The sequence below is a fragment of the Narcine bancroftii genome, chromosome 14, assembly GCF_036971445.1.
Source record: "Narcine bancroftii isolate sNarBan1 chromosome 14, sNarBan1.hap1, whole genome shotgun sequence".
In the NCBI taxonomy this organism is placed as follows: domain Eukaryota; kingdom Metazoa; phylum Chordata; class Chondrichthyes; order Torpediniformes; family Narcinidae; genus Narcine; species Narcine bancroftii.
This window is the reverse complement of record NC_091482.1, coordinates 48,465,413-48,486,568: the sequence shown is the minus strand read 5'-3', so window position 1 is coordinate 48,486,568 and position 21,156 is coordinate 48,465,413. Positions and strand designations below refer to the sequence as shown.

Here is a 21,156-nt window from a genome sequence, read left to right as displayed (position 1 = left end):
TCTCGCTCGCTCCTTCTCTCTCTCTCGCTCGCTCCTTCTCTCTCTCTCGCTCGCTCCTTCTCTCTCTCTCTCTCTCGCTCGCTCCTTCTCTCTCTCTCTCTCTCTCGCTCGCTCCTTCTCTCTCTCTCTCTCTCTCGCTCGCTCCTTCTCTCTCTCTCTCTCTCGCTCGCTCCTTCTCTCTCTCTCTCTCTCGCTCGCTCCTTCTCTCTCTCTCTCTCTCGCTCGCTCCTTCTCTCTCTCTCTCTCTCGCTCGCTCCTTCTCTCTCTCTCTCTCTCGCTCGCTCCTTCTCTCTCTCTCTCTCTCGCTCGCTCCTTCTCTCTCTCTCTCTCTCGCTCGCTCCTTCTCTCTCTCTCTCTCTCGCTCCTTCTCTCTCTCTCTCTCTCTCTCGCTCCTTCTCTCTCTCTCTCTCTCGCTCCTTCTCTCTCTCTCTCTCTCTCTCTCGCTCCTTCTCTCTCTCTCTCTCTCTCTCTCTCGCTCCTTCTCTCTCTCTCTCTCTCTCTCTCTCGCTCCTTCTCTCTCTCTCTCTCTCTCTCTCGCTCCTTCTCTCTCTCTCTCTCTCTCTCTCGCTCCTTCTCTCTCTCTCTCTCTCTCTCTCGCTCCTTCTCTCTCTCTCTCTCTCTCTCTCGCTCCTTCTCTCTCTCTCTCTCTCTCATTGGAGATGATCATCGCCTAGCCCCAGGCCTGCACTCTATTAGATCTTGTAGCATGCAGATTTGGGCTGCATTCGTTGTTCATTTGGAAATGGGAGTGAACATTGACCAGTCACCAGCTCTGAGGAACTGATGTCCTAGTACTGATTGTCCCTTAGCAACCATGGTGATCTTCCTTCACATATTGAATGACTCCTGTCACCAGAGTGCTTTCCCTTTAATTCCCAACGATTTCAGTTTTGCCAGTGTTTCTTATGTCAGGCTCAGGTAACTATTGCCTTGATGTCAATGGCAGTCACTCTCACCCACCTCAAGAATTTACTTCTTGGGTCTGTAAAGTCATATAACTTGGATTAGACCCTTTGGTCCAACTTGTCCATGCTGGCCACATTGGCATTCTGGGATGGTCCCATGTACCTGTATTTGGTCGATAGCCTTTGAAACCCTTCCTATCTATAAATCTGACCAAATGTCTTCTTCTGTAAATGTCATAATTCTACCCGCTTGTACAGTTTCCTCTGGCAGATCATTTCAAATATGAACCACCTCAGTTAGAAAGTTGGTCCTCACGTCTCTCTTAAATCTCTTTTCTAGTCTTGATGAAGAGTTTCGGCCAAAATGTTAACCATTATATTCTCGCACTGATGCATCAGTTTACGGCTTCAAATGCCATCATCTGTGTTTCCCCATTGAAATTGTTTGAAATGGCAGAGAGGAAGGCTTCCCCTGGTGAGAGTGCCCAGAACAAAGGAGGAGACAGCTTACAATCAGAACATGGCCTGATGCAAATATTCCCTCATGCTAACGTAACGTATATTGGAAACATCCCCAAAGCATGAAGCTGCAGCTCAAATTCAAACTGAGGGTGCGAATTGGTGAGGAACCAAGATGGAAAGGTGGGATTAAGGTGCAGTTCTGAAATGATGGAAATAAGTGCCAGAATAAACTTGAGGGGTCATAATGAACGGCAGCTGCTTCTCTTTCCAAAGAGAAAGGTTTGGGTCTGAGAGATCTGGTGTCCTCAAAAAAAAAGTTAACATCTGGGTACAGCAAGCACTTACTGCAGAAATGAAATGTACATCTTTAAGCCTTTATTGCAACTCAGGACAGCAAATGAAAGAATGTTTTGCTGGAACAAAAAAGGGTATTAGTATTGCTCCCCTTCCCCTCCCCCCCGTCTTCCCCATCCCACCCCACCCCTCCTCATTCCTCTCCACCCCTCTCCTCCTCAGAGAACTCTGTAAAGATTTGGTCTCTCTATTGGTAGTGGGATATTTGTGCTGTGAAGAAGGTTCACGTGAATGATCCCTGCCTTGTTATGAAACATTGGGCAGATTGGGCCGACAGTTCTTGAAGTTCAGAAAAATAAGAGGAGATCTCATTGAAGTATAAGATTGTGAGGCACAATGGCAGAGAAAATGCTGAGTAGATTTTTTTTCTTAACTGAAGAGGGAAGCCCAGAACTTAAGTTTTAGGATAAACTGTCATCCATTTAAGATGAGGAGAGTTTTATTACTGTCAGTATCAGTAATATATGCTATCTCAAAAAGCTTTGGATGTTAAGTCATTAAGTATTTTCAAGGTAGAGCTGATCAATTTTGAACTAGCAGACAATTGAGTCTTGGAGAAACTGTTCTTCTGCCCATTGTTAGGATGGCTTGACTGGCCCTGCAGAGCTCAATGTAATTTAAGCTTTTACATGTATTATCGTTAACAGGTCAAAGGCCAGTACCTGCCTCCTGCAAACTGACCCAAGAAGTCACCACGCAACCCGACTCCAACCCAAGTTGCCTGGCATGCACTACAGTGCTGACGAGCAGTGCCAAATCCTGTTTGGAATCAATGCCACTTTCTGCAAAGAAATGGAGGTAATTTTTACATCGCTTTCTCCTGAATAGCTCCAGGATTGTGTTTACTGAGATTTTGTGATGCACGCAGGATAGGGGGTCGAGGCAAAGCAATAAATTAGAAGCAGGGAGTTGTTTCCCCTGGCAGCTGAGACCAGAACTAGGGGACATCACCTCAAGATACAGGGAGCAGGTATGAGACAGAAATGAGAAGGAGCTTATTTTCTCAAAGAGCAGTGAATCCGTGGAATTGTCTGCCTGAGGAAGCAGTTGAAATTGCCTCATTAAATATATTTAACATTAGAGAGATAGATTTTAAAATCTTGGGCGTGCAGCTTGGTAACAGATTCTTCCAGCCCACAAGCCCAAGCTACCCAATTGCACCCAATTAACTTGCAACTCCCATATGTTTAGAAGGGTGGGAGGGAATTGGAGCACCCAGAGGAAACCCACGCAGACACGGGGAGAACGTACAAACTCCAAACAGACAGTGCAGTATTCGAACCCGGGTCGCTGGTGATGTAGCATCAATGAGCTAACCATTACTCTAGTTGTTGATCTCATGTTCATGATCTCAAGAAATTGGAGCAATAGCTGACCTGTTCTGCCATTCAATAACATGCTGGTTCACCCAATGTCGGTGTCAACTACTCTGATCCCCATACCTCGAATTTTCCAAAGTTTGTCTCTCTAGTTCAGAAGATGTACTCATCCCCAGTACTCAGAACTGGGGTTGAGTACTCCGATTGACATTGTCCTTTATATAACTCCAATACATCGTGAAACTTAACAGGGAGGCAAGGCACCTGGATACATCTGGGGAGATGGCTGGAGAGAAGGTGGAAAGCTTGCTCGAGAGTTTTTAGAGGGCTCAAGCAATTTAACAGGTCAACTTTAACATAGATACAGTTGCACCGAATAGGATAAGACTCAATTCCAGTATAAAAAATTTAAAAAACCCAACTCCTGCTCCCCCTTAAATCCCTCTAAAAAAACAAAAAAATCTCTCCCTTCCCTCGATTAAAAAAAGAAAAAAAATTGATAATAAAAAATTGACAATAAAAAAAGAAAAAAAACCCACCAAAGTGGTAAAGTTACAGTGCCATCCACCACCCCAGCTGAATTTCGTACATCTCAAAATTTTGTTTAAATATCAATCTAATGCAATCCACCAGCCCCACAACTCCACCAACTGCTTCCCTGAACATTAACAACAACAGTAGCAGATGGATCTTCCTCAACTTTCCGATTCGTTTGCTGATTTCGACCATTTTTCTTATTACTCCCATTCACAGCACCATTATGCTTCGGAGATACATTAGACTTGGATTTCTGTAATTCAGAACTCTTGAGACTTATTAGACAGAGAATTGGCAAACAACAAAGCATCAGTTTCATTGTCAAAGAATTCAACTTGTGAATCCCCAGAAAAAACCTTCAACGCAGCAGGGTATCTAAAAGCAAACCGATAACCCTTTTTCCATAACACTGCTTTCACCGAATTAAATTATTTCCAACGACGCATTACATCTTGACTTAAATCTGGATTTAAAAATTTCTGTGTCCCTGGACCATCAGAGGACTTTGATTCTGCCGGGCTTTCTGAATTGCCAACCGCAAAATTAATTCACGGTCTTGATATCTTAAACAACGAACAAGAACTGCCTGTGGAGGTTGATATGGGAAGGGTTTTCTTCGCAACGCTCTATACACTCTATCCAATTCCAACCCCTCAGGAAAAGCATCCTCTCCCAACATTTCAGGTATCCATCTCAGAAAAACTTTCACTGGATCCGAACCTTCAATATCCTCTGGTAAACCTACTATTTTAACATTATTAAGTCTACTCTTATTTTCCAATGAATCAATCTTCTGCATAAACTCACGCTTCTGCACCTTTCAATCTGTTAAATAATGTTTCAAATAGTCTATCCGCTCCGTTTATCGATCAACAGTATCAGTACAATCATGAAACGCTCGTTTGATATCCTTAAATTCCGTCTGAACCACATCCACTTCTCTTAAACATTTAACCACATCTTGATTAATCGACGACACTTCACCCCTTAGTTCTACAAATTGGAACTTATTTTCTTAAAAACCTTGAGAAACTTGAAGAGCCATATTATCCATTCTTCTCATAAAATCTTCTGAAACAGAAATTGTAGTGTCTTCTTCCACCTGCATTGTTTTAAATGTCTGTAACATTGGAGACTTACTTCTAGAGATTTTAGAAAGTCTCTGAAGCATTTGAGGCCTACCTTTAATAAATCTAGCAGCTTTCAGTATTAAATCAAATTCTTCATCAAAGTATTCTTCCTCCTCTTCCTCTTCCTCTGTAGGATACATAGACGCCATTGCTGCCCGGGCCTCCTGACCCTGGGTCAGCATGCCTTCCCCCACAGGCCCGACCCTTTTGACGGGGCCCACTCCAATACAGCGCGCGTATGCGATCCTTCGCGCCATGCTCAGTTCAGACTGAGCCCCATGACCAGGGGCCGACATTTCCTACACCGGGCTCGGCACGTCGGCAGTCACTCCGACATGCTTGATACCTCAATCGGATGATGAGCCCCCGTACGCAAGTGGCTCCTCACTGCCCAGAACACGCTCAGTATCGCGAGCGTGCCGTTCATCGGGTGAATGGGCAGTGGCGGCGCCATCTTGTGATAAGGGCGCTGGAGTCAGCATTACTTTAGCCTGACTAGTCTTTGGAGTCCTCAGGTGTTCCAAAATTGACCTCTGGGGATCCTTCTGCAAGGTAGGCCTCAATTCTTCTGCACTTCCAACTCTTTTAAAATGTGTTATTCTTGGTGGTCGAGTCTTGACGGCTCTCATTATAGTTGTTAAAACCCTTCTAAAACTTACAACAAGCAATTTTAATACTTAAACAGTTTTCAAATTTTGGGTTTTAAATATTCAACTGAGGAGTGATGGAACTCCACGTCTACTCCCTACGCCATCTTGCCAGGAAGAGTAAGATGTAAGATTGTTAGATCATTGTCCATTGTCACCAGCCTTGTTTGCATTAGTAATAGAACCTTTAGCTCAAGCGATTAGACAGAATATGACAATTCAATTGGACAACATGAGTATAAAATCAACTTATTTGCAGAGACGACGTATTGATATATTTATTATTAACTTACATATTTATCGAAACCTGAAAAGTTCATTACGACCCTTACAAGAATTATAGGATTATTATGGGTCAATGTCAGGATATAAAGTAAATTGGGAGAAAAGTGAGATATGACCAATATCTGAAGAAGATTATTCCGATTGTAGGCAAATTACTGATTTTACATGGTCTGAGAAGATTAAGTACTTAGGGGTATTTATTGATAAGAAATTTAAGAATTTGTATTGTTTAAATTATTTACCTTTATTAAACAGGATTAAATCTGATTTGAATCGATGGAAAGATTTACCATTGACGTTAATTGGCTGAGTAAACTTTGTTAAAATGAATATCTATCCACGTATTCACTATTTGTTTCAATCAATTCCATGTTTGGTACCGGTAAAATTTTTTAAAGAATTGAATAAGGCGGTACTGTAGCGGCAGCTACACGGCTCCTGAAGGAACACACACAACCAGATGGGTTGAGCTCAGTGAGCAGACTAGTTTATTGCAGGCTGCTGGGCTGCACTTATACTCCCAGCCCGGACCTGGCTGAGAATTGCACTGGAGGGTGCTTCTGAGCCCCGTGCTGGGAGGAAGGGAAAACCCCCGAAGGAACCATTTTGGCCGGCTGCCCCGCTGCGTGGCTTACAAGCGGGGCCGGTTCACCTGCCTAGAGGTGAGCCGCCACAGTATGACTTTTTTTATGGAAAGGTAAATTATCAAGAATTTCGATGCAAAAGTTGATGTGGTCATATGACTTTGGAGATCTTCAATTACCACATTTTCAAAATTATCAGGCAGCACAATTGAAGTTTATTAGTAGATTGTTTGATATTGACCAACTACCAATGTGGGCCTACGTGGAGATGGATCAGATACATGAAAAGTTATTACATAATTTAATATATGTGGAATTTATTGCTTTTGCAAACATATAAAGTACCAGTTTTAATTCATTTATTTAAAATATGGAACAAGTGGAATCAGTCTATAGGTTTGAAAGAAATATGTTCAATTAAAACTCCACTATATCAAAATCAATTGATTCCATTCTCGATGCACAACCCTTGTTTGAAGGAAAGTTTGGTATTAATTGAAGATTGCTTTGAGGCAGGTTTATTTCTTTCATTTGATAGACTTAGGGAGAAGTTTGGAATATCACAAAATAAGTTATTTACTTATTAATTAATGTTTGGTCGAGACTTGATATTACCAAGGTAATTGAAGTTTGAAATGTTGCTTATAGATAAGGGAAAGAAAGGGTTTGTTTCAGAGATGTATTTGCTATTACGATCAAAAATGAAGAAGTTGAGAGTAAGAGATAAATGGGAACAGGAGTTAGCTATGGTTATCCCTGATGAAGTATGGTCTGATTTATGTCCACATAGTGTTACAAAATTAGTTAATGTGCATTATAGTTTAGTTAATTATAACTTTTTACATCAGTTGTATTTAACTCCAGAAAAGTTAAAGAGGTATGGTTTTAGGGATTCTGATTTGTGTTTTAGATGTGGAGATTAGGTAGATACTTTTATACATTCTGTGTGGGAATGCTCAAAAGTTAAACCTTTATGGGAAAAGATTATTAAATTTTTGTGAGATTTATTTAAAATAGATTCGTTTATGGATCCATGGTTGTGCCTATTAGAATATATGAATCCATTAACAACAAGTTTAGATACATTTCGGGTTACGTTTATTCATTTAAGTTTGGCAGTAGTTAGGAAATGTGACTGGACTGCGACCATTGTTCTATTTGGTTGAGGATTGTTATGGAGAGAGATAGGGCAGGACCACTTTTAAATTCAGAAATGTGCCAAGACTGACTTTGAAGGTATGAGACAAGAGCTAGCTAAGGTTAAATGGAGCAGGTTGTTTGAAGGAAGAGGAACGTTAGGAAAATAGGATGTTTTTAAAAAAGTGTTTTGACAGGAGTACAGGACATGCAGATTCCTGTTAGAGTGAAGTCTGCACATGCACGTGTTGGGAAAGTTGGATGATGAAAGAAATTCAGGCTCTGATCAAGAGCAAGAAGGGGTCATTGGGGCAGGTAGAAGCAGCTGGCACCAAATGTCTATCCGGAGGAGGTTTGGGAAGTGAAGGGCAAGATAAAGAAGGAAATCAGGAGGGGTAAAATGGGACAGGAGTTTACTCTGACAGGTAACATGAATGATAATTCCAAGATGCATGAAAGAAAAAATGGTAACCAGAGAAAAATAATTCACCCATGAGGAATTGAGAGGCTAAGCAGGTGGGGGCTTTATTCCTTAGAGCGCAGGAGGATGAGGGGGTTATATTACAGAGGTGGATAGAATCACGTGAGGAATAGATCGGGTGAAAGCAGTCTTTTGCCCAGAGTAGAGGAATCGGTAACCAGAGGACATAAGTTTAAGGTGAGGGGGAGAGAGATTTAACAGAAACCTGAGGGGTAATATTTTTACACAGAGAATGGTGGATGTATGGAAGGGGCTGCTGGAGGACAAGGTTGAGGCAGGTACTATTGCAATGTTTAAGTACAAATTGAATGGATACATGGATAGGATGAGTTTAGTGGGGATATGGGCAAAAAACAAGCAGGTGGGACTAGTGTGGGTGGGGCATTTTGGTTATCATGGGCTGATTGGACAAAAGGGCCTGTTTCCATGCTATATGATGCCAGAAGATTCCACAGGGAAGAGTGGTGGGGACCGTGGAAAACCTGAAATGGTTCTTTTTTTCCTTTAATAATCAATTGAAGCTAAAAACATGGGGTTTGACTTTAACTCCAGCTATATAGTTCAACTGGCAGTTATAAATGATGCATCTCACACCCTCTTGCAAAATAAACTTTCACACATTTAGTGATCTTTAACGTGCGTAGGTTCCTGCATGCAGATAACGTGTGCTCTAACCCAGTCAGCAAGCTCATGGTTCCTGCAGCATCATGTTGGATTGGGACAACATCCCATTTTATGGATTCAGTAAGGAGGTCACTGTGGTTTTCCAACCAGCCTGAAGCAGTGAGTGTAATATCTCCGGTTGTGGACTTGAGATATAGGAACGTGCCTCTTTCAATTTGTCACCCTCATCTCTACCTCCCACTGTCCCACATAGTTGGCACACCTTTCTCCGATGCCCCACTCTTTCTCTCCCTCCTCCTCTCTTTCTCTCCCTTCTCCTCTCTTTCTCTCCCTCCTCCTCTCTTTCTCTCCCTCCTCCTCTCTTTCTCTCCCTCCTCCTCTCTTTCTCTCCCTCCTCCTCTCTTTCTCTCCCTCCTCCTCTCTTTCTCTCCCTCCTCCTCGCTTTCTCTCCCTCCTCCTCTCTTTCTCTCCCTCCTCCTCTCTTTCTCTCCCTCCTCCTCGCTTTCTCTCCCTCCTCCTCCTCGCTTTCTCTCCCTCCTCCTCCTCGCTTTCTCTCCCTCCTCCTCCTCGCTTTCTCTCCCTCCTCCTCCTCGCTTTCTCTCCCTCCTCCTCCTCGCTTTCTCTCCCTCCTCCTCCTCGCTTTCTCTCCCTCCTCCTCCTCGCTTTCTCTCCCTCCTCCTCCTCGCTTTCTCTCCTTCCTCCTCCTCGCTTTCTCTCCCTCCTCCTCCTCGCTTTCTCTCCCTCCTCCTCCTCGCTTTCTCTCCCTCCTCCTCCTCGCTTTCTCTCCCTCCTCCTCCTCGCTTTCTCTCCCTCCTCCTCCTCGCTTTCTCTCCCTCCTCCTCCTCGCTTTCTCTCCCTCCTCCTCCTCGCTTTCTCTCCCTCCTCCTCCTCGCTTTCTCTCCCTCCTCCTCCTCGCTTTCTCTCCCTCCTCCTCCTCGCTTTCTCTCCCTCCTCCTCCTCGCTTTCTCTCCCTCCTCCTCCTCGCTTTCTCTCCCTCCTCCTCCTCGCTTTCTCTCCCTCCTCCTCCTCGCTTTCTCTCCCTCCTCCTCCTCGCTTTCTCTCCCTCCTCCTCCTCGCTTTCTCTCCCTCCTCCTCCTCGCTTTCTCTCCCTCCTCCTCCTCGCTTTCTCTCCCTCCTCCTCCTCGCTTTCTCTCCCTCCTCCTCCTCGCTTTCTCTCCCTCCTCCTCCTCGCTTTCTCTCCCTCCTCCTCCTCGCTTTCTCTCCCTCCTCCTCCTCGCTTTCTCTCCCTCCTCCTCCTCGCTTTCTCTCCCTCCTCCTCCTCGCTTTCTCTCCCTCCTCCTCCTCGCTTTCTCTCCCTCCTCCTCCTCGCTTTCTCTCCCTCCTCCTCCTCGCTTTCTCTCCCTCCTCCTCCTCGCTTTCTCTCCCTCCTCCTCCTCGCTTTCTCTCCCTCCTCCTCCTCGCTTTCTCTCCCTCCTCCTCCTCGCTTTCTCTCCCTCCTCCTCCTCGCTTTCTCTCCCTCCTCCTCCTCGCTTTCTCTCCCTCCTCCTCCTCGCTTTCTCTCCCTCCTCCTCCTCGCTTTCTCTCCCTCCTCCTCCTCGCTTTCTCTCCCTCCTCCTCCTCGCTTTCTCTCCCTCCTCCTCCTCGCTTTCTCTCCCTCCTCCTCCTCGCTTTCTCTCCCTCCTCCTCCTCGCTTTCTCTCCCTCCTCCTCCTCGCTTTCTCTCCCTCCTCCTCCTCGCTTTCTCTCCCTCCTCCTCCTCGCTTTCTCTCCCTCCTCCTCCTCGCTTTCTCTCCCTCCTCCTCCTCGCTTTCTCTCCCTCCTCCTCCTCGCTTTCTCTCCCTCCTCCTCCTCGCTTTCTCTCCCTCCTCCTCCTCGCTTTCTCTCCCTCCTCCTCCTCGCTTTCTCTCCCTCCTCCTCCTCGCTTTCTCTCCCTCCTCCTCCTCGCTTTCTCTCCCTCCTCCTCCTCGCTTTCTCTCCCTCCTCCTCCTCGCTTTCTCTCCCTCCTCCTCCTCGCTTTCTCTCCCTCCTCCTCCTCGCTTTCTCTCCCTCCTCCTCCTCGCTTTCTCTCCCTCCTCCTCCTCGCTTTCTCTCCCTCCTCCTCCTCGCTTTCTCTCCCTCCTCCTCCTCGCTTTCTCTCCCTCCTCCTCCTCGCTTTCTCTCCCTCCTCCTCCTCGCTTTCTCTCCCTCCTCCTCCTCGCTTTCTCTCCCTCCTCCTCCTCGCTTTCTCTCCCTCCTCCTCCTCGCTTTCTCTCCCTCCTCCTCCTCGCTTTCTCTCCCTCCTCCTCCTCGCTTTCTCTCCCTCCTCCTCCTCGCTTTCTCTCCCTCCTCCTCCTCGCTTTCTCTCCCTCCTCTCTCCTCGCTTTCTCTCCCTCCTCTCTCCTCGCTTTCTCTCCCTCCTCTCTCCTCGCTTTCTCTCCCTCCTCTCTCCTCGCTTTCTCTCCCTCCTCTCTCCTCTCTCCCCTCTCCCATGCGCGTGCACACACACACACACACACACACACACACACACACACACACACACACACACACACACACACACACACACTCTCTCTTTTTGTTTCCTCCAAACAATTATTTCTGAAAGCAATTTGTGGAGTCATTGAGATTCAACTTGAGTGTTGAAAAGCATAAAAGCCATTTGATAATGGGGTGAAATGACTCTGGCAGGCCATCGGTTCCTGAAAGTAAAGGTAAGGGAAAAATTTATCTCTTCACTTCCAGACAGAATTGAACGGTAACGATTTTCATTGTTACAATGAGTTACATTTTCCTCTATCTACACCAAGACATTGCACACAATTAGAAGTTATTGAAATCTGTAGTACTCTCTTCTGTTTCCTGTTCTCTGAATCTATTGCTTCTTTGTGGAAGGATACCTAATCCTTCCCCTAACCCAGGCAATGAAAGCCACTGGTGGTCTTGCAGCCACAGGATGTTCCTTCAGCACTACAAGGAACATCCTCTCTCTCATATATCCACCTTTCACCACCACTGCACAGAGCAGAACCCCCTCAAAAAAGCACCCATCTCTTGCCCCCAGTTTATCCCTTTCTTCCCATTCTGGTTGCTTCATCTCCCTTCGCACACTCATTCCCCCTTCTTCTTTCTCCATTCATCTGTCTCCCTCTCTTCTGCTTTATCCCACATCTCACATCTCCCCGTCGTTATCTTTCCCCCCTCCTCTTCTAACCAACTCCCATTCTGCACTGGTTCAATCTTCATCTTTCTCAGATCTTGGTTGCATCAAGTTAATATTAAGGCAATCTTTCAAGCTAAAAAATAACTCTTCACACCCCCCCCCCCCACCAATTCAACTGCTCCCCATATCTGACCCACAAGGGCATAATTTAATTTTTTTAAATTTAGTGATACATCAAGGTAACAGGCCCTTCTGGCCCATGAGGCCTGTGCTGCTCAAATGCACCCAATTGTCTTACTAATCCAGTGTGTCTTTGGACCACGGGAGGAAACCAGAGCACCCGGGCATGGGGAAAATGTAGAAACTTCATACAGATAGTGGCGGGTTACTGGCACTGTAAGAGCATTGCACGAACCACTATGTTAACTGTGCCATTGCCCTGCGTTGTTCATTGGCTGCTCTCAGGAATATTGGGAGGGAACCTAAAGGACCTGAGATTACCCGACATAAAAATGCATGGTAAATGCTGGAGAAACTCAGCCGGTCTCACAGCGTCCATAGGTAAAGATATATTACCGACTTTTTGGGCCTGAGTACTTCCTCAAGGTATAAGAAAAAAGCAGGCAGGCATATCAATAAAGACAGAGAGAAAGGGGGAAGAATGGGAGGGGCAGAAGTCCAGACCAACAGACAAAAGGTGTTAATGGGATATGATAAGAGGAAAGGTGGGAATTGATTTTGGCTCTGTGAAAGGAGACAGAGGGAAAAGGGAAGAGAGAGAGAGAGAGAGAGAGAGAGAAACAAACTAGAAAATGGAAACCGGTGAAGTCGATGTTAATGCCAACCGGTTGGAGGGTGCCCAGATGGAAGATGAGGTGTTGTTCCTCCAATTTGTGGGTGGTCTCCATCTGGCGGTGCATGAGACCATGGAGAGACATGCCAGCAAGGGAATGTGATGCGGGATTAAAATAGGTTGCTTTATTCAGACGCCTACCTGCTTTTTGCTTATACCTTGAAGAAGGGCTCAGGCTCGAAACGTCGGTAATATATCTTTTCCTCCAATGAACATTGCGAGACTGGCTGAGCTCCTCCAGCATTTACTCTGCTTTTACGGCAATCACAGCATCTGCAGATTGCCGAGTTTCACTGAGATTGGTCGACGACCCAACTCAGAATCCCAGACTGTCAAGAGTGAGAAAGGAATTGTGAGACACTTCACTTTAATGCAGGTATTGCAGATGTCAGCCAGTAAATGAAAACCACAACTGTAGCATCACTCGACAGCAAGTACAACCTAAAACACTGCACTCTTAGCAATTGAATGCTTGGAAACACATGTGCCACAGTGGCAGCAGAAGAGGCTTATAAAATAAGGTCTTTGTTCTTGCTCAAATTTCTTGAAGTCTTGACCTCGCCCTTGTCGAGCATTTTCTGTGAACACATGGAGCTGATTAAAGAACATGAACAGAACAATAAAGACCAGATGGATAGAGAGACCAACTCTCCATGCCTGCCCTGTACTGTGCTCTGCTGGCGAGATGGGGACCGCATATCTCAGCTGCTGCTAGGGTGGTGGGAGGAGGTTGGTGTCGGATATGGGTGTGAGGGTGCACCTCAACCTAGACCCCAGGCATGTTTGACGTAGACTTCAGGAAGGCTTGTGAGACCAGGGGAAGCGAAGCAACGAAGGATGAGCGGTGAGCTAACCAAAGTATTTAAGATTATGTGGGGCTAAGATAGGATGAACAATTGCAAATGCCAGAGAACATCTTTTTAACGCGAGTAGAGGGAAATTAGGAGAGACGTCAGAGTTCCATTTTTTGACAGTGATGGGTGCCTGGAATGGAGAAAGAGGCCGGTACAATCGGGACATTTAAAAGTAAAACACAAAAATCTGCAGACACCGTGTTTGAAGAAAAAAAACACAATGCAGGAGAAACTGATGAACAGAGGGACCTTCAGGTCCAAATGCAGACATTCTTCAAGGTCGCTGCACAGTTTGAGAGGTAGTTAAGAAGGCTGGGCTTCATTAATAGGGGGGATTAAGTTCAAGAGTTGAGAGGTCATGTTGCAACTCTACAAACCTCTGGTGAGACCACACTTGTGGTCTCCTCGTTATAGGAAGGATGTGGAAGCTATGGAGAAGGTGCAGAGGAGTGGACGTAGAAGGATGAGACTTGATAAAAGTCTACAGGATTATGAGCGGCGTAGATCAGGTGGACAGCCAGCACCTGTTTCCCAGGGGTGGAATAACATGTAGGTACAAAGTTAAGGGAGGGAAGTTTAGGGGAAACATTGGGTAAGTTTTTTTACACAGTGTTGTGGGTGCCTGGAATGCCTTGCCAGGGGTGGTGGTGGAGGCTGAAACAATAGGGGCGTTTAAGAGACTCTTAGATAGGCACATGGATGAAAAAAAAGATAGTTACAGGGTAGGGAGGGTTTAGTACTTTTTTTTTTAAGGAGTATATGGGTTGGCACAACATTGAGTGCTGAAGGGCCCGTACTATGCTGTAGTGTTCTACGTTCTAATCTCAGCAAGTCAAACAGTACACTTGATACGGCAAAGATTTGTAACCAACTTTTCGGGCTTGAGCCCTTCATCAAGGGACATTCAAAAGACTCTTAGGCAGGCAAATGTAAGAAAATGCAGGGCTCTGAGTTGTAAGAAAGAGAAGGTTTAGATTGTTGTGGAGTAGGTCGACATAGGTTGGCACAACACTGTGGGCTGAAAGTGCTGTGCTGTGGTGTTCTAAGCATGGTTTCCAGAGAATTTAATTACTCCACATTATCTAAACCCTCCAGCCTCTCAATCATTCTGGTACTCTGTCCAACATCCCCTCTGTACTCTGGTGACCAGAACTGAATGAAACTCTTTGAGTGTGGTTAGTTCTATATGAACCCTTCATCTGGACCCCGACATCTGTCATACACCGGAGACTGCTGCAATATCCGGGTTCCCATATACCTTTTATTTTCCCTCCACATCAGTTTCTTTCAGTTTTACTTAAGCTTCTGCTTTTTTTTTTGTCCCGATACATTGAACGTTGTGTTCCAATCCACTGAATTTCAACTGGAGCCATAAGTATTCTCTACCACCACACCCCTCCCCCCCCCACCCCTGCAAAGCAGCTTGACAGTCTATTAATTTTACATCAAATGCAAACATCTCCTGTGTCACCACCCCCTCCCCCTGCCCCCCGATGCAGTTTTTGGTTAACCTATTGGTATTTCCACTCACTCTAGATTTTCATTAACTGCTTTCCGAGGGGAATTCTGATTGTTTATCTCTCCCTTTTTTTAAAATAAAATTCATGCGAATGATTAGTCTTCATTAGTCCAGCAGCTTCACACCATCCTCAATGAAATCCAAAATCAGTCCCTTAGATTTGTAAAACTAACTGGAGGACATCAACAAGTTGTCTTCTAGGACCCTGACCTCTTCACACGGCTGGCATCAGGAAGGAGGTGCAGGAACCTGAAGACGAGCACCCAGCGGCACCCGGACAGCTTCTTCCCCTCCGCCATCAGATTTCTGAATGGACAATGAACCACTGACACTGCTTCACTTTCTCCTCTATTTTTTTGCACTCTATTTATTTTGAAATGTAATTTATCGCAATAATTTCACTGTGATACTACTTCAGAACAAGGAATTTTGTGACATTTTTATGACAATAAATTCTGATTCCCATCCGTGGAGCCATAAATCATATTGCTGCTTTACTGACTGCTGTCCCCACCTGTGTGGTGATTGCACTGTTAGTACCCATCTGTGTACCGCACATACTGGTCTGCAGTGACCTTTGCGCCTCAAGCACCTCTGTGTTATTCCACAATTTCTGGAAGATTTATGGCTGAGTTCTTGCAATTTCCTCCCTTCCTTCCAATGAGGATGCTGAGGTACATCGAATCTGGCCCCAGAGGCAAATTCACCTTCAGTTTGCACCAGCTGTTTGGCCAACCAGGCTCAGAGAAAAAAGAACAGTTTTGCAGATTCTCTGCAATATCGTGTAGTTAACTTTCCAAATCAAATAATCACCTGCCTTCCCAGTAACAAAAAAAATGAGGCAAAAAGTTTGGATTTTTGAAAGGGTGATTTATGTATTCCTTGGCGCTCCTTCTCTCACGTTCTCACATCTGGTTGAACCACTTGCTCACCTTTTTGCCTGCCTTTAACTACTTCAGCAGTTTTCTCTGGTCTATCAGTTCCTCCCATGGCACCAACCCTCGCATCTCCTCCCCACCTCCACTCACACACTCAACCTCCTGACCTCACAATACCCTGAGATGACTGTAAAATCCTCTTTTGAGCACCCACCTTTCCCCAACCCTGACCTTGGCCCACAGCAGTGGTAAGGCCATTCTTATTACTAATGTGATGTAGTGCCGTCATCACATGGCATAGTACAGGCCCTCCGGCCCCTGATGTTGTGCCAACCTTTATATTCCAACTAAAAAAATATACTAAACCCTCCCTACTTCGTAACCCTCTACTCTTCTTTAATCCATGAGCTTCCCTAATGTCAATGCCTCCATCACCATCCCTGGCAAGGCACCCACGACTCTCTGTGTAAAATAAAATGCACCCCTGATGTCTCTCCTAAACTTTTCTTCCTTCACTTTGTTATGGATGTCCTCTAGGGTTCACTATTTGAGGTTCCCATTATCTTGTAAACCTCTAATAAGTCTCCTCTCATCCTTCTTCACTCCAAAGAGAAAAGTCCCAGCTCTGCTAACCTTGCCTCATAAGACTTATTTTCCAATCCAGGAAATATCCTGGCAAATCTCCTCTGCACCCTCTCCATAGCTTCCACATCCTTCTTGTAATGAGGTGACCAGAACTGAACACACTGTGGTCCAACCAGAGATTTAAGTCACGACTCCTGAACTCAAACCCCCGACTAATGAAGCCCAGGATACCATAGACCTTTTCAACTGGATTAAATTCAGATGTCATATTTATTGTTGGATTACATACATGACATCACATACAGCCCTGAGATTCTTTTCCATTCTATCACCCTGTGTAGTTCTCTGTGCTGCCATTTCCTTGCCCATCTTCCCAACCTGTCAAAGTCCTTCTGCGGGCTCATCACCAATTCCTCTCCCTCCTCCTGACTTGGTGTTGTCCACAACTGGCATTCTATAATTGCTACTGCCGTTCCCGTGTACAACTGCACCTTTGTCCCTTTAACAAATTAATCGACCCCGGACCAAGGCACAAGGTACTGAATCACGTCTCTGAATGGTTAATGTGCCGCAACTAACCCAGCCTCACCCAACATCTGGACTCACTCAAAACATGCTTTTCAATGGAATCTTGTGGAGCTGTTCATTCTCCGTCTTTTTCTCTGTTCTAAACAAGGAGAAGTAACAGAAGCACCTAAAATAATATTGTGGCTATAATTTTAAAGGCATAAAATGGAGAGCTCGTTTTTGTGCTGCTGATGTCTTTAGTCATCTGGGGTCCCGTGCACACAGTGACCCTGCACAGCTGAAAGGATGAATTTGGTGAATCTTTGTTAATTTCACAGCAGATTTCCACAGAGACCATTCTCTTGAATAACCCTCAATTATTAAGCAATTGATTACCAGTATATTGGTGTTCGGTCCAGTAACTGTTTGGTAAACAGCATTAGTACAGGCCTGTATGAAGTTAAACAAGAAAGTCTGCAGATGCTGGGGATGAGTGGAATACACAAATTAAAATTTTTTAAAATTTAATTTTAATTTAGAAGTAGAGCACGGTAACGGGCCCTTCTGGACGACAAGCCCGTGCTATCCAAATGTCCTGATGAACCTGCGATCCCGGGTCGCAGAAAACCCCACACAGACACAGGGGGAATGTACAAACTCCATACAGTCAGAGGCAGATCTGAACCCCAGTTGCTGGTGCTCTAACAGATTTGCGCCGACCCGCTACACTAACCGTGCAGCCTGAATGTGCTGGAGAAACTCACCAGCTCACGCAACATCCGCAGGAAGTAAAAGGCAATCAATGTTTCGACCCTGGGGCCTTGGTCATGTAAACCTTGGTCATCCTTTACATCCTATGGACACTGCCCGACCTGCTGAGTTTCCCCAGCACGTGTGTTGAATAGCCTGTATTGCTATTTTGTGCATCTTTTCACTACTCTGTTGACGAACCTCTTGCCATCCTGATGCCTCTGCGTTGCTTTTGGGTTCTTTAACAGCACACTAATTGCCAACGTGTTTTTTATTTGAGTGCTTTAGATCCCACATCCCTCAATATTTTAGGCTAGGATTAACCTAATTAAATACATGTTAAACAAACTTCTCACAGATATAAATAACTTGCTAGAGAAACCACAGCGGCTATTTTGCGTGCTTTGAAAAGGAGCATTGACACGAATAACAAATCATGGAGAAAAATATCTGTTCTTTTTCATTCTGGTGAACTTCTTGTCAGATGCACTGATGGTGTTTATCAGAGGTAGATTTTAGATTTATTGTCAGAGTACATACATGACATCACGTACAACCCCGAGATTCCTTTTTCCTGCGGGCACGGCAGAACTAACACTAATTGGTAGTGCAAAAAACAAACTGTACACAGTGTAAACATGTAAACAAATAAAAGGACTGTAAACAGTTAACAAATGTAAAAAAAACTGTGCAATACAGAGAACAAAAGAATATCAATAAAGTGCACAAGCAAGAGCCCTTAAATGAGTCTCTGATTGCGTTTGTTGTTGAGGAGTCTGATGGTGGAGGGGTAGCACCTGTTCCTGAACCTGGTGGTGTGAGTCTTGAGGCAGCAGTGAGAGCAGAGCATGTGCTGGGTGGTGTGGGTCTTTGATGATTGCTGCTGCCCTCTGATGGCAGCGTTCCCTGTCGATATACTTAATAGTGGGGAGGGTTTTGCCTGTGATGTCCTGGGCTGTGTCCACTACTTTTTGGAGGGCTTTATGCTCAGAGATATTGGTGTTCCCATTACCAGACCGTGATGCAGCCGGTCAGCATACTTACCATCACACCTCTGTCGAAATTTGCCAGGGTTTCTGGTGTCATACCAAACCTCCGCAAACTCCTGAGGAAGTAGAGACGCTGATGTGCTTTCTTCACAATGCTATTGGTGTGGGCATAGGGTAGGGGAACAACCTTCTGTGCCATTTAGAAGAGGTTGGCAGTTCTATAAATGGTGTCCTGTTGCCCACCAATTATGTCATTCAAGTTTATTCCCATATGTATTGAAAACGCAGTGATAAAATTTGTTTTGCGAGCAAACAAGTTAACATCTCTTACTTCGTACAAGTAAGTCACCAGCCAAAAGTGCAAAGCTGCAGACAGAGATAAATTGGTACACGTTAAAGACAGAGTAAAGAAGGTTCATTAGATTGATTCCAAAGATGAGGGGGTTAGCCTATGAGGAATGATTGAATCGTCTGGGACTGTACCTGCTGAAAGTCAGAAGAATGAGAGGAGATCTTATAGAAACATATAAAATTATGAAAGGCATAGATAAGAAAGAGGTAGGTAAGTTGTTTCCATTGGTAGGTGAGACGAAAACTAAGGGACATAGGTTAAAGATCCAGCGTAGTAGATTTAAGGCGGAGATGAGGAGGAACTGCTTTCCCCAGAGGGTGATGAACCTATGGAATTCTCCGACCACGGAAGCAGTGGAGGTGACCTCAGTAAACATATTTAAGACAAGGTTGGACAGAATTTTACATAGTAAGGGAATGAAGGGATTTGGGGAAAAGGCAGGTCGGTGGGGACGAGCCCATCATCAGATCAGCCACGATCTCATTGAATGTTGGAGCCGGCCTGATGGGCCGGATGGCCAACTCCTGCTCCTATTTATGTTCTTATGTTCTCAACATAATTTTACACTTTTGGGATTCTTTCAGGAGTCTGATGTCAGTGAGATTGAATCTGGTGGTACATGATCTCACTCTCGTGAATTGTCTTCCTGACTGGAGAGCGGCGGGATAAATGTAACCCTGTCCTATGTAAACTGTAATACAGTCTGGAACTAAACCCGAATAAAGATGCCCCTGCAGTCTCAATAGCCCCCACACATCCCAAAACCCCCTCAGCCCAATAGCTCCACTCAAGCCAGCACAGGGCATCATAACTCTTGGGCTAAGAAAAACCTGGAGAAACTCAACAGGTCAAAGAGCATATTTTATGTGGCAAAGATGAAGACACATCACCAACGTTTCGGGCTTAAGCCCTTCATTAAGGTATGAGCGAAATATGGCAAAATTATTCACTCCCCTGCCCCTTTCCTGCCCCCTTCCCCTACCCTTGTGTCTCTCTCCCCCTGTCTTTTTCTTCCATCTCTGCATTCACAGAGCAAGCCCCCCTCCCCGATCAGTTCTCACTTCGTCTCTTCCTATTCATGTCCAATTATGGCCTTTTGCTTTGTAGTCTCTTCCCCCCTCCCCCCCTGCCCTTGCTTTCCTCCTCCCCGTAGCTTGCGTTTTGCCAGAGACCGGCTGAGTTTCTCCAGCATTTCTGCGCTTTTACTCCAATCACAGCATCTGCAGACTTTCGTGTTTCACTCTGGGGGAATTGTCCTGCTGCCCACCTTAACAAGAAATTATCAACCTTGCCCTTCACATTTCTGCCCACCTAAACAAGAAATTATCAACCTTGCCCTTCACATTTCTGTTTCACTCAATAACTTTTTTTTGGGGAAAAATTACTTCATTATTGCATTTATAGATACGGCTTTCGAAACTAGAGCGTTCCTATGGAACCTTTTGGAAGCCGAAAGGGTGTAAAGCCATGATTTCTATGGGAAAATTTTTTGAGCGTTTCCAGACCCAAAAAATAATCCACCAAATCATACCAAATAACACATAAAACCTAAAATAACACTGACAGGAATGATGAGATAAATACACAGCCTATATAAAGCAGAAATAATGTATGTACAGTGTCGTTTCACTGACCAGAATGAGGAAGACTGCGAGTTCTGACAGCCCCACTGGCCGCCTTGTGACAGCCCTGTCGGACGCTCTGTGGCAGTCCCACTGGCCACGCACTGACAGCCCCACCGGCCGCCCTGTGACAGGCCTGTCGGATGCTCTGTGTCAGTCCCGCCACCCGCGTACTGACAGCCCCGCCAACCGCTTTTTTGTGAAAGCAAAAATCCTTTCATAAAAGCGAACAGAGGTTTCTTTGTAAAAGTGAATTTGCGTAAAACGAGTATTCATAAAGCTGGGTATACCTGTATCTGTAAAGACTCGGTTTCAAGGTCTGTTTGTTTAAAACTTTGAGTCTTCTGCATTGCTTCATTATAATTATGCCCGGCATTCCCTGGTAAGGTCTAGCCTTCTACTGATGTGACTTGAGTATTACTTTTCAATTCTATCCCACCAAAAGTAATCGCAGGTATTTAGTCAGTTTTACTCATGCCTTTATTTATCACAAACCTGTTCTAATGATCTGCATCTTCCTGTACATCATTTATATTTATATTCCTAACTAATATGTGAGCTGCATATTTCTGTTATCAATGCCAACATGTCTCTTACCTCAAACAAAATTTATCTACCAACCCTGAGAGCATTCTACCCCTTTACTTCATCTTCCTGTTATTTGTCACCACTGTTGACTATAA

At 45.0% G+C, this 21,156-nt stretch overlaps 2 protein-coding genes across 2 annotated transcripts in view; one reads left to right on the top strand and one right to left on the bottom strand.

The window, feature by feature from the left end:
• Positions 1 to 816, bottom strand: part of LOC138749342 (pleckstrin homology domain-containing family O member 2-like) — a 46,978-nt gene extending 46,162 nt beyond the window's left edge. The window contains exon 1 of the mRNA XM_069910551.1: positions 796 to 816. Within this exon, the coding sequence (XP_069766652.1) occupies positions 796 to 816 (21 nt within the window). The remainder of the gene's footprint in view (positions 1 to 795) is intronic.
• adamts17 (ADAM metallopeptidase with thrombospondin type 1 motif, 17) overlaps positions 815 to 21,156 on the top strand; it is a 153,145-nt gene continuing 132,803 nt past the window's right edge. Inside the window, exons 1-2 of the mRNA XM_069910550.1 lie at positions 815 to 918; positions 2,369 to 2,519. Coding sequence (XP_069766651.1) covers positions 815 to 918; positions 2,369 to 2,519 — 255 coding nt within the window. The remainder of the gene's footprint in view (positions 919 to 2,368; positions 2,520 to 21,156) is intronic.